Source organism: Macaca nemestrina, chromosome 18 (genome assembly GCF_043159975.1).
Source record: "Macaca nemestrina isolate mMacNem1 chromosome 18, mMacNem.hap1, whole genome shotgun sequence".
NCBI classification, from domain to species: Eukaryota; Metazoa; Chordata; class Mammalia; order Primates; family Cercopithecidae; genus Macaca; species Macaca nemestrina.
Genome location: NC_092142.1, coordinates 15191515 through 15204843, shown reverse-complemented (window position 1 = coordinate 15204843; position 13329 = coordinate 15191515). Strand labels below are relative to the sequence as shown.

The 13329-nt window shown below is 43.0% G+C and overlaps 1 protein-coding gene across 1 annotated transcript in view; it reads right to left on the bottom strand.

Moving 5' to 3' along the window:
- LOC105467729 (RRN3 homolog, RNA polymerase I transcription factor) overlaps positions 1 to 13329 on the bottom strand; it is a 37454-nt gene that overhangs the window by 2646 nt on the left and 21479 nt on the right. The window contains exons 11-17 of the mRNA XM_011717405.3: positions 11995 to 12133; positions 10232 to 10362; positions 8431 to 8561; positions 7379 to 7563; positions 5505 to 5613; positions 2561 to 2713; positions 867 to 954 (exon numbers count right to left, since the gene is read on the bottom strand). Coding sequence (XP_011715707.2) covers positions 867 to 954; positions 2561 to 2713; positions 5505 to 5613; positions 7379 to 7563; positions 8431 to 8561; positions 10232 to 10362; positions 11995 to 12133 — 936 coding nt within the window. The remainder of the gene's footprint in view (positions 1 to 866; positions 955 to 2560; positions 2714 to 5504; positions 5614 to 7378; positions 7564 to 8430; positions 8562 to 10231; positions 10363 to 11994; positions 12134 to 13329) is intronic.

Sequence of the window (13329 nt, the reverse complement as noted above, 5' to 3'; positions counted from 1 at the left end):
ACCTAACACAATGTGAATGAATTACACGCCCCTCAACAAACGCAAAACATAAAGAAAAAGATGAAATGACCTTTCCAATGGTTCCTTATTAAAAACAACAAAAAAGCCATCTTGAAGCTGCTTTTAACGCAAAAACAAATGTGCTCCCAAGCAACAGAGCAGCAAAATTCTTCATCACTGGATTCTAACTTTCCTCTCTAACTGTAACTGTCTCAGCTCCGCCTCATGTGACCTGGAGGGTATGTTGCAACCTGCATTTTCGCCACCCATCCATGAAGATCTATAAAACCAATGGAAACTGCTGGGGCAATTTTAACATGGGTCAACTGGAGATTGTTACTTGGTGAGCATGCGCAAGTAGCAAAGATCTAAATTTGGTCAGCTAATTTGTAATCAACCTTTGCTTCTCACATGTCAGTATGTGAGGTATCCCGTTTAAGCAATTTATCAAAAAAAGCCACAGACTGACTCTACATAACAACAAAACCTGGGTTTGGAATTTATAAAGGTAGAAGGAGTAAGACATGGTTTCAGTGTGCTTTTTTAAAGAAAACAGGGTCTTGCTCTGTCACCCAGGCTGGAGTGCCGAGCCGCATTTACAGCTCACTGCAGCCTTGACCTCTCACCTCAGCCTCCAGAGGAGCTGGGACTACAGGTGTGCACCACCACACCCAGCTAATTTAAAATTTTTTTGTAGAAACAGGGTGTCACTGTGTTGCCCAGGCTGGTCTCAAGCAATCCTCTGGCCTTGACCCCCTAAAGTGCAGGAATTACACGCATGAGCGACTTGCCGCTTACTATCTGACTATGACCTGAAACCAGAAAGGCGATTCCGAGAGAGTGTGCTCAATAAATCACAAACTGACCTTTTTCATGGGTTTCTTGAATTCCTGTAGCTCTTCAGCACTCATGTCTTCCCATATCTGATAAATAGGATCAATGAATTTCTTTGACCTGTCAACAAAGATCACATTTCAAAGTCAAGTTAAATACTTCAGCAGAAGTCAAAACTAGTTTGGATCTTTTCTCACAAGACCTATTACCCAAAACCAAGAAGTGAAAACTACAGCTCAAATAATTACATTAAATTATTACCAGGTGCGGTGGCTCACGCCCGTAATCCCAACACTTTGGGAGGCCGAGGCAGGTGGATCACGAGGTCAGCAGATCGAGACCATCCTAGCTAACACGGTGAAACCCCGTCTCTACTAAAAATACAAAAAATTAGCCAGGCATGGTGGCGGGCGCCTATAGTCCCAGCTACTCGGGAGGCTGAGGCAGAATGGCATGAACCTGGGAGGCGGAGCTTGCAGTGAGCCGAGATCACGCCACTGCACTCCAGCCTGGGCGACAGAGCAAGACTCCATCTCAAAAAAACAAAACAAAACAAAAAAAAACCCTCTATGTAAATGCTGTAACTAATGTGGCTCTTTCTGTATAAGAGTTCATTCACTGACGCCAATGGAGTATTGAACTACTGTTTTTCATCTTTCCATTTTCAAGTGAAATTGTTTCTAAACTTTACAAAGACTGACAAGTCAGTTATATGTAGGATATCCAAATGAAAATGAAACTAATATTCTGGAACTCTCTTATTTATATTTCTGTAGTAATTTGCTGAAAAGTAAGTCTAGGAAAAACAACTAATCTGGTTTCAGTCAACCAAGACTTCAGGGACCAGACAATCCCAGATGGTCATGATGCTGCTAGTTATTTTAGAAACCATAATAAGCAAAAATCCTGCTTCCTTATACAAGTGCCAAGTTAAGGCTGGCCCACTGGTTTTCTAGAATGATTTATCTACATAAATCGTGTTTTTTTTTTTGTTTGTTTGTTTTTTGAGACAGAGTCTCACTCTGTCGCCTAGGCTGGAGTGCAATGGCACAATCTCAGCTCACTGCAACCTCCACCGCCCGTGTTCAAGCAATTCTCCTGCCTCAGCCTCCCAAGTAGCTGGGATTACAGGCGCCTGCCACCACGCCCGGCTAATTTTTGTATTTTTAGTAGAGACAGGGTTTCACCATCTTGGCTAGGCTGCTCTCGAACTCCTGACCTCAAGTGATCTGCCCGCCTCAGCCTCCCAAAGTGCTGGGATTACAAGCGTGAGTCATTGCGCCCAGGCAATCGTTTGTTTTTTGTTTATCCAGTGCAACAGAATGGGATGTGGTCTCTAGAGGAAGGAACAAGGCACTTGACAGAAAATTATGCAGCAAGAAAAGACAGCACCCTCCCCTATCCTGGCACTGTTATCCCCACAACCTTATATGTTTAAATAACAGTTTAAAGAAAAATAAAAAATAAAACAAAAACCCTTGGTATCAGTCTGGCTCCTAGTGAGGCAAAGATCCACCCACTCTGGGGTGCCTGCGCCACTCAGCAAGTCCTGCTAGGCATCCTCCACTTTGGGCCTGTGAAATATTCACAGGGAGACCACGAGACGCTCATCAACAGCGAGGAAGGGCCACTTCTGGCGAAGAGCCCTAAATCCCAATCTTGGGAAGAGCAAACATGTATCACATATAAATCCACCTCCTCCAGCGTCAAAGTTTAAAGTACCTACCTCTTCAGCACACAGGGATCAAAGGGGAAGAAGGTGTCCAGTGGGTTTGTGCAGGTCTGCACCGAGTCTCCTCCAGCGGTACTTCTAATGACTGGCAGCATCTGGCGATTGTTCCTCTCAATGATGGTGTAGCAGAAGACGAGCTGGTACTTACTGTGGAACAAAAAAACAACACAGACAGAGGCATTAACACGCTGGAGTGACTGTGCAGATGTGAGCTGCGTGTGACAACTGTACCCACCACAGAGAAACCGCTGAACATAACAAGTGCTAGTGAAAATAACAATATAAAGCAGAAAGTAACACTTTTAGGGTACCATTCTCTGGGTCTTCTATTTGCAAGTTTGCTACGGAGAAAGAAAATGTGGCTATCACTCAGAATGCAAAACTGGGCTTAGATTTTACTGAGTAATAGATATTACTCATTAAAAATAACTGTTTGCAAGGCAAAACTCTTAGATTACATAACTACAGGTGTCTTTATTTTTACTGTTTGCAAAAGAAGTAGAGGGTTGGTGGAAAAGGGATTCAGGAGTTACTCCGGAGGAAATAGCGGTTGGTGAAGAGACTTGCTGAAGAAGCCCCGAACAAGAAATAAGCCTTTACTGAAGGAGGAACATGGGGTTGACTAAGTCATGACCTCAGAAACAGGCTAGACATGCAGAGTGAGAACAGTTAAATGCACAGAAGAAAGCATAAAATCAAAAAGACAATTACGTTCTTAATTTTTCTGGTAGTTGTCTCTAAATGATTGAGCAACTTGAAAAATTATTTACTGGATAGCTTCTCCAAGATGAGGACTTAGATCTCGCTTCTGTCACTCTCCACCTCAGGTTCCCAGGTCACCATGGCAACTTCAAGCCACATACTTCGATTTCTGTCCTGTTAGCCGAGGCTCACGGCACTTGACCCCTCCTCCTGGTGGAGGCCACATCAGCAAAACCACACTGGAGGGTGGTTTGCACTATCAGGTCAAGTTGAAGATCTGCATTTCCTACAACCCTGCAGCTGACCGCACTTCTGGGTGTGTGACAAGGAAGCATGTGTCCACACACAAGGACACACACACAGGAATGTTCCTGAGCACTAAAACACGAACACAGCCAGCCGGGCACGGTGGCTCACACCTGTAATCCCAGCACTTTGGGAGGCTAAGGCAGGCGGTTCACTTGAGCTCAGGAGTTTGAGACCAGCCTGGTCAACATGGTGAAACCCCATCTCTACTAAAAATACAAAAATTAGCTGGATGTGGTGGCAGGTGCCTGTAGACGCAGCTACTCGGGAGGCTGAGGCATGAGAACTGCATGAGCCTGGGAGGCGGTGCTTGTAGTGAGCTAAGATCACGCCACTGCACTCCAGTCTGGGTGACAAAGCAAGACCTTGTCTCGGGAAAAAAAAAAAAAGACAAAAACTAACAAATGAAATCCCAACAAAGACTCAATAAAAAAGATTCCCAGAACATAACACAGCAGTTAAAATCAAAATAAAGCTTTGTGGCAATATGGTTCAATCTCAAAACCATCAAGCAAGCAAAAGCAACAGCCGCAGAACAGTACACACCTTTATTTACAATATCTGTACCTAGGCAGAGACCTTTATTTCATTCCCCTGCTCTCAGCCTCACATGGCATCACACTCTGTACCTCTAATGCGCATGCCAACCCCAAATCGAGAGCCCCTGGACCGGCTGGTTCACAAATGCAGTCCTCTGTCCCCACCCCGAGAATATAGTAGGGCAGCGGCCTCTGCTTTCTTCATCCGTCCTCACTCTTTGAGCTGCCCGCCATCTTAACCAGCGTGCTGAAGCCTCCAGCCACCTACCCACTGCTGCTGCTTGCTGGCCTCTTGATGCCTTTTCCTAATCCTTCACTGTCACTGAGATCTCAGAGAGGCTACCTTGAACCAGATGCCTAGCAAAGGAGAACTAAAGAGGCTGAAGGAGCTCAGCAAGCTGCTGGCTCTTACCTGTTGAAGATTATAGGCTATGATCCGGCCTGAATATCCTCATTAAATATTCAATTCTCCAATTCGCTTTCTCCATAAAGCAGAATAACTTAGTGAAAGCTTACGAAGGAGCCAGACTACATTAAAATCTGTGCCGCCAGTCTAGCTCTATGACTTCAGGTTAAGTGATGTCACCTCTCTGTACCTCCACCTCCCCATTGATAAACAGGGTTTCATCCTAGAGGGTTGAGGATCAAATGAGTTCTACGTAAAGTGCTGAGAACTGCCTGGCACAGAGGAAAGGCTATGAATTAACCATAGCTACCAGACCTGAGAGAACAGTACTCTCTAAACCAATCTCTTACTGGTCAACATTTGCCTCACGTCCAGTTTATTTCTGTTACTATTACAGGAGTCACTCTAATAAGCATCTATGGCTTTGCCCCTCTCAGCTTACTGGCTGCCTTACTTATTTCAAAGTGCCTAGGCTTCTGCTGAATTATGCCCTTTGGATAAGAAGTAGCAGCAATTTCCAATGCCATTAAAGTACAAAAACAATAGCTGTATTACAATATTTCCTGCAAAGACTGGGTTGTTTTTGTTTAAGAGACAGGGCCTCATTCTGGAGCCCAGACTGGAGTGCAGTGGTATAATCATGGCTCACGGCATCCTTGACCTCCTGGGATCAAGTGATCCTCCTACCTCAGTTTCCTGAGTAGTGGGGACTACAGGCACAGGCCACCACACCCAGCTAATTTTTTTAAATGTTTTGTAGAGACAGGGTCTCACGATGTTGCTCAGGCTGGTCTTTAACTTCTGGCCTCAAGCAATCCTCCCACCTCAGCCTCCCAAAATATTGAGATTATAGGTGTCAGCCACCACGCCTGGCCTTTTATAATGTTACTAATTTCACAGAAATTTAACAGACTCTTATAATACTAGATAAACATAAATAAAAATATTTTAAATAACTCCCATCAAGAAAGTGTAAATAACTTACTTTGTGATTGCAGCAAAAAAGTTAACCACTGAGGGCAGGCAAACCTTCAGGGGATTTAGCTGGCTCATCACTATCCGCTCAAAATTCAGACTCTGAAGATACCGCAAACCTTTGGTTAAAAAAAAAAAGATTTTTTTTAGAGGTACAAATGTAAGTGAAAAGTGTAAGATATCTTTAATAGCACAAATTATCACACATTAAAAAAAAAAAACTTAATTATTTGCAGAAATGCTTTAAATAAAGGTCCATGCAGATAATCACACAGTGTATGGCCCAGAAGAGTATCACTAGGCTAACCACATTCATTGATCACCAAGGCAGCTTCTCTAAAGAAAACTCAGGAAGTAGCAGGCTGTAAGATTCCATGACAACTGGAAGTTCACACGTTTGTAAGCTCAGTATATGCTGAGTTAATACAGAGGGGAAAAACACCTTGTGATTTGGTTTCAGCTAACGATCATGACAGGCAACAAAACAAAACAACAATTTGATTCTAGCTTGCACGTCTCATTAGTGAAGCTGAGCGCTGTTTTCAGGTACACAGTAGTCATTTGTAGTTTTTTTTGTTGTTTTTTTTTTCCAAACAAGAGAACTCCAAATGTGCCTTCTACCTCAACAGAAGGCAAATTTAGACAGAAACCACTTTCTTAATGAATATAATTCTCTCCTACATGAGTAAAAGAAAGACATCACATTTATTTTAACAGGCAAGCTGACCAACTTGTACTTAAGTGTATTTTCTTAGGAGTTTCTTTGATGCATATTTTGATAAAAATTACCTAAATGGGATGTCACAGCTTACAAAAACAAGATCTTCAATTCAGATTCCTGGCATTAATTTATACGAAGAAAAGCAGAGCTTATATTTACTAACCTTGTGATAAAACCTCATCCGACTAGTTCATACAACATCTTTTCAGAAGCATGTAGAATGTAGGTAAATATATATAATGCAACACGTACAACTTTCAGTTTAGAGCTCTGGCTGTTAACCCAAGGAGACTATGTCCGCCGCAGAGGACACATGGCAATTTTGGGAGATAGTTTTAGTTGTCACAGCTGGGGGTGGTCGGGGACTGCTGTTGGCAGCTAGTAGGCAGAGGCTGTTAAACATCCTACAGTGCAGAGGACAACCCCCAACGATGAAGGATGATGCACCCAAATGTCAATCGTGTGAGGTTGAGGGACCTCGCTTGAGAGGAAGTGGCCCACAAAACCATGTGAATTATTCATAAACATAAACAGAACAATTTACAATGACTTATAAACACTGTTCTTGGAGACTCTCTTCAACTAAAATACACTAATCTAATAAGTTCCAACTGACAGATTTGAATTATAAGTAACTATTAGAAATTAGCAAAGCAATACTGGTGAATTAAGTCTCAAGGCTTCAGGCAGAGTTTAATCTATATAAACCCAAACTTTAGGCTCAGCTGAACCTGCCTTCAGTTTTCTAATCCTGCCAATAACCATGTGATCTTGGGAAAATGACTCCCCTGTGCTTTGGTGCTGTCTGTAAAGGGAGAACACCTGCCATTTACTGGGCTGTTAAAAGGACAACAAAGAGAAGGTACATCCACCTGAAGCTTTGTACGGGGCGCTGGCACAGCCCAGGGCTCAGCCTCACCTCTGCAGACATCTTCACATTTCAAACCTTCAAAAGCAGAAACCTCTTTCTTAACCTCAAATCCATCTTAAGGGGTTTGCAGGGGCCTATGAGCTGCTTGAAATGATTATTAAAAGTTTGAGTGTACATGCAGTTTTCTGAATCCAGAGTTTTTAATAAAAATCTCAAAAAAGTAAAGAATCACCATTCTAAAGGGTGACAAGAACCCAAGGAAAATCCAGTCCCGCACTCCCACAACACCGACCTTCTTTCAGGTTTCCGCTCAAAAGCTGCTTGTGTCTAAAAACAAAGGTGTAGAACACAGCTTGGCAGGCTGAGTAAAATGGACCATGGAGAGCAACATCGCAGAATGCCTTTGTTCCTGAATCCTGGTTATTAAGGTATATGTGCAGCCAGTTAACCAAAAGATCTAGGCACGATTTTACAGTACTAGAAAAAAGAAAAATTCAAGTCAACTTAATATTTCACAAAAAAACCAGAATAACATAAAAACACACAACTGCCTTTCATTACAAACCACGCTAAGTTCATATGTTTCTTTAAATAATACCCATGGGCACAGAGGAAAAGCAAAGAAAGGAAGGATATGGATGGGTGCGTAGGAAGACAAGCTTCCAATTACAAGGCAGAGCAGCTCTGACCTTCTAGGAACAGGTGAGCCCCTAAGGACGTCCCAAGGGATGGAAAGCAGGTTCTCCTAACCATCTCAAAGGCACCCTCTTAGGGTGACTGGCCAAACAGGACACGTTCACCAACATCTCCCAAAAGAAAGACAGTCTGGTGGACTTCAGTATTCCCTGATGCATCCTAGTCAAGTCCTATGGTCAATAATTTTGTGGTTGGGGAAGGGTTTCAACAGCATCCTTGTCCAAAGATATCTTCATGGGCCACTGGAAGAAACTGGCCTTCTAGATAGGTCTATTACCTTTAAAAGGGTTTTTCTTCAGCTTTAACAGATACAATAGATTCGGAACGCAAATGAAAAAATGATAAACCTACAAAAAGAATGAAAACAGTATACAACACTGTTCTCTATCCACAAAAACAAATGGATCTTTAAGTGCAACCACACAGAAGAGATGACAAAAGCCTTACATACGGGCTTTTATATATAAAAAAAGGAGACCCTTTATTCTAAAATCACTGCTTAGAAATATAAACATCTTGCACAGAGTAGGAATTTTATTCACTTTAAAAACATACCCAAAAAAACGGGAGATATTTCTGACTTGAGACAATGCTATACTCTTTTTAAAGCATGATATTAAAAAGTACTTGGAAAATTAGGCTACTTACATAAGAGGAATAAATTTAGCTCTTGCCAAAAAGCTTCCAATATAATTTCCAGCAGCCTGCCTGATGATGGCAGGATTACTTGGATCCTGCAATTTTTTCCAGAGATGTTCCAAAAATGCCTCTGCGAATCCCTATAAAAAGAGAGGGTGTCGGTGTGATCTTTTTTAATGCCTAAGATAATCTGGCTATCAAAATCCTAAGATTTTTACTTCACCAATGTAGGAAAAAGTTCTAGTATGTCATGGTCTTCATTTTTTAAACATATTGAGAGAATAACATTAAAAACAAAAGGCATCTCAGGTGTTAATTCAATGGATCCCAAACCTAGCTAAGCATCAAAACCAACCTGGTGCCAGGCGCACTGGCTCACACCTGTAATCCCAGCACTGTGGGAGGCCGAGGCGGGTGGATCACCAAGGTCAGGAGTTCGAGACCAGCCTGGCCAACCTGGAGAAACCCTGTCTCTACTAAGAATACAAAAATTAGCCAGGCATGGTGGCAGGTGCTTGTAATTCCAGCTACTAGGGAGGCTGAGGCAGGATAATCACTTGAACCCAGGAGGCAGAGGTTGCAGTGAGCCGAGATCATGCCACTGCACTCCAGCCTGGGTGACAGACTGAGACCCCGTTTTAAAACAAAACAAAACAAAATAAAAACAACAAAAAAATTCAACCTGGGAGGTACAAATTCAATAGGTTTGTGACAGGGCTTTGGAATCTGCGTATTATAAAAGCTCTTTAAGTGATTCCAATGTCAGCCAGAACTGGTGATCAACAATAACCTACATCCCACGGAGCTCCACACGGGCACTCCTGTGAGTGCAAAGCTCCCTTCCAGTCTCTGCACACACTGAACTCAACCATGAACGGAAACACGGACTAATGTACAGCTGGTATTTCAGTAATTCCGCCAATGATGGAAAAAAACAGACAGCTTCTCACCAAAGGGTGTAACTTCCAACTTCTCCTAAATAGCGCCGTTCTAAAGCTAGGCGCGCTCATGTGGGCAGACAGAATTCAACCTCCTTTCCCATGACCAACACTCTCCCGACCTCTAGAAAGCCACAAAACCACTGCAGAGAAGGAAAAGCTTTCTATATTCTTTCCCCCACCAAAAAAAAAAAAAAAAAGCCACAGCCTAAAGTTTTTAAAATTCTAGATTAATAAATTGGTTTGGGCTATTCTTTCCAACTTAACCCTTAGGAAGAATAAAGGAAATACAGTTAATTACCCCACGAGATTTTAATAGAGAAAGGCTTAAGGGAAGAGCACCACCTAGCGACCAAAAGGCAGGATGACATTTTCGGAGCACCTAGCTGGGCTGGCAGGAAGCAATCTGTTTTCTCTCCAAGTGTACCGGGAAGGGAATGTGGGCCAGGCACAGTGGTTCACACCTGTAATCCCAATGCTTTAGGGGAGCAGGAGGCAGGCAGATCACTTGCGGTCAGGAGTTCCAGACCAGCCTGGCCAACATGATGAAACCCCGCCTCTACTAAAAATACAAAAATTAGCCAGGTGTGGTAACCTGTGGTCCCAGCTACTCAAGAGGGTAAGGCCTGAGAGTTGTCTGAGCCCAAGAGGCAGAGGTTGCAGCAGTGGGCAGCAGAGCAAGACTGTGTCTCAAAAAAGACAGGAAAAAAACAAAAAAAGAAAAGAGTATGCAATTTTATTAAGCAGACTAGCAAGTAAGCTCAAGGAAAAGAATTATTTACTTCATGGTCTTCATCCACCCCAGTTTTTAGGGAAAAACTTCGGGCAAAAACAAAATAAGCTAAGATAATGTTAATCACATTTTTACTCACCAATTTGAAACTACAGAGGTAAAACATGAAAAACTGCACATGGCAGGAGGCATGGGTGGGCAACAGGAGTTTGTCAAAGATGTTTATCAGGTCGCGATACAGATCCTTTGTTTTGCTGTTATCAACCTTACCTACGGAGAAAATTTGGCATCTCAGTTTTTATAAAGGCATATTTTCAAGTTTCATCTGCCAGATTTTTCATAAAGAACACAACACCATTAAAAAACATTATCCAGCCAGGCACAGTGGCTCCTGCCTGCAATCCCAGCACTTTGGCAGGCCAAAGTGGGAGGGAGCCCAGGAGTTCAAGGGCAGCCTGGGCAACATAGTGAGGCTCTGTCTCTACAAAAAATCAAAAAATTATGGTGGCATGCCTGTGATCCCAGCTACGTGGGAGGCTGAGGCAGATGAACCGCTTGAGCCCAGGAGGTCAAGGCTGCACTAAGCCATGTTTGTGCCACCACTGCATTCCAGCCTGCGTTACAGAGTAAGACCGTGTCTATTAAAGAAAAAAAAAAAGAAAGACATTATCCATTAAAATATGATGAAAACAAAATGCTACTTTTAGTTTGCACAGATTTTCCTGAGTATAATAATCTAACACCTGCAAGGAAGCAGGTCCTCACCTCACACACTGTGGCAAGGTCAGAAATGCAAACCTTTCTGAAGGGCAATTCTACAATTCATGTAGCAAAAGATCTCTGATCCAATCATTTTATTGCTAGTAAACAACGGAATATAATGGCACAAGGATGTTCATTATAACTGTTACTTATAACGGTGAAAACAGTGAGACAGTTAAACCCATGTGATCAATAACATTCATTATTAAATTTTTTTTTTTTGAGATGGGGTCTTGTTATCTTGCCCAGGCTAGTTAGTCTTGAACTCCTGGCCTCAGGTGATCCTCCCCACTTGGCCTAAGCGCTGGGATTCAATAACAATTATTTTAATAACAGGCAATGATATGAGAAAATGTTCACCTTCAGCATCCATGTAAAGGGCAGATTACAAAACATTTATGTTTAGTGTGACCCCCAAATCCACTAAAAAATTCACTACATATACACACGCTAACAGAAAAGGGGAAAAACGTCAAACTTTAAAATGCTCATAACGGTTTTCTATATAGAAGAAATGTGGCCATTTAAATCGTTTTTATCCTTTCACGTAGTTTCCACATTTTCTCTAATCAACATGTATTATTTTCATAACAGCAAGACCGTTAAAATAGTAATGCAGTCAATTCAGATTCCAGTTCTATTATTCTGACTCACCGAGCTCATCTTAAATCTTAGCAATGTGAATGGGAAAAAATTCTGTTTTCGCATGGCAAAGCCTTTAAAGTTCCATGAAGGCAAGAAGCACACATAGTACTAACACTGGCACAACAATGGTGCCAGGCAAAGACCCTCTAAACTCAATACGTAACAGAACACCATATATTAGTGCCCTCTACACCATTCTTAAATGCATTCAGCAACCTGAGCGTAATTTGATCTAAAACTGGCCAAACTCTATAATCTTTCAATACAACAATCAGTGAAAAGACGGAAGACAAATATAACTCAGCTGGAATCCCAGTCCCATTTTCAAGCTACGTGACTGGCAAGTAACTTGACCTCTTTAACCCATCTTAAACTCATACTCAATAGATATTTTTACAGGATTTTTATTAGTACTAGAGATAATGGATGGAAAATGACCAGCACAAAGCCAGGTACACTGCAGGTGTTCAATAAACAGTAGCTAGTGTGATTTACCATCTACATAGCAGACATCCTTCATGTAGGACAAAACCAAAGACATCAGGATGTCCAGGCGCTCGGCTACAGGATGCACCATCTGGTCGAGCCGTGCAGGACCAGCCTTTGTGTCATGTTCAGTTTCTTCATCTTCATCCTTTGAAGACAAAAAGTAAATACTAACATTAAAAAATTCAATGTGGGCCGGGCGCAGTGGCTCATGCCTGTAATCCCAGCACTTTGGGAGGCCGAGGTGGGCGGATCATGAGGTCAGGAGATCGAGATCATCTTGGCTAACATGGTGAAACCCCATCTCTACTAAAAATACCAAAAATTAGCTGGGCGTGGTGGCAGGCACCTGTAGTCCCAGCTACTCGGGAGGCTGAGGCATGAGAATGGCATGAACCCAGGAGGTGGAGCTTGCAGTGAGCCGAGATCGCGCCACTGCACTCCAGCCTGGGGGACAGAAAGAGACTCCGTCTCAAAAAAACAACAACAAAAAAATTCAATGTGAAAGTGGTTTAGTAGGAAAACCATCATAGGTGATTATTTCCCTTAAAAGATAAAACAAAGAGGCTGGGCAAAGCAGCTCACATCTATAATACCAGCACTTTGGGAGGCAGAGGCGGGGGGGAATCACTTGAGGTCAGGAGTTTGAGACTAGTCTGGTCAACATGGTAAAACTCCGTCTCTACTAAACATACAAAAATTAGCCAGGCATGGTGGCACACGCCTGTAATTCCAGTTACTCGGGAGCCAGAGGCAGAATAGCTTGAACCGGGAGGTGGAGGAGGCTGTAGTGAGCCGAGTTCATGCACTTCAGCCTAGGCAACAGAGCAAGACTCTGTCCCCCACCAAAAAAAAAAAAAAAAAGTAAAACAAAGAAATGGACCAGGCACAGTGGTTCATGCCTGTGATTACCAAAACCAAGGTAGGAGGATCACTTGAGCTCAGGAGCTTGAGACCAGCCTGGGCAACACAGTGAGACCTGTCTCTACAAAAATACAAAAAACGTAGCCAGGTGCGGCAGTACTGCAGTCCCAGCTACTCGGGAGGCTGAGGTGGGCAGATCACTTGGGCCCAGGAGGTTGAGGCTGGCGTGGGCCAAGATCACACAACACTGCACTCCAGCTGGGGCAACAGAGCAAAACCCAGTCTCAAATTAAAAATAAAACAAAACCAAAGGGCCGGGCGCAGTGGCTCATGCCTGTAATCCCAGCACTTTGGGAGGCCGAGGCGGGTGGATCACGAGGTCAGGAGTTCGAGGCCAGCCAGGCCAAGATGGTGAAACCCCGTCTCTACTAAAAATACAAAAATTAGCGAGGCACGGTGGCAGGTGCCTGTAATCCCAGC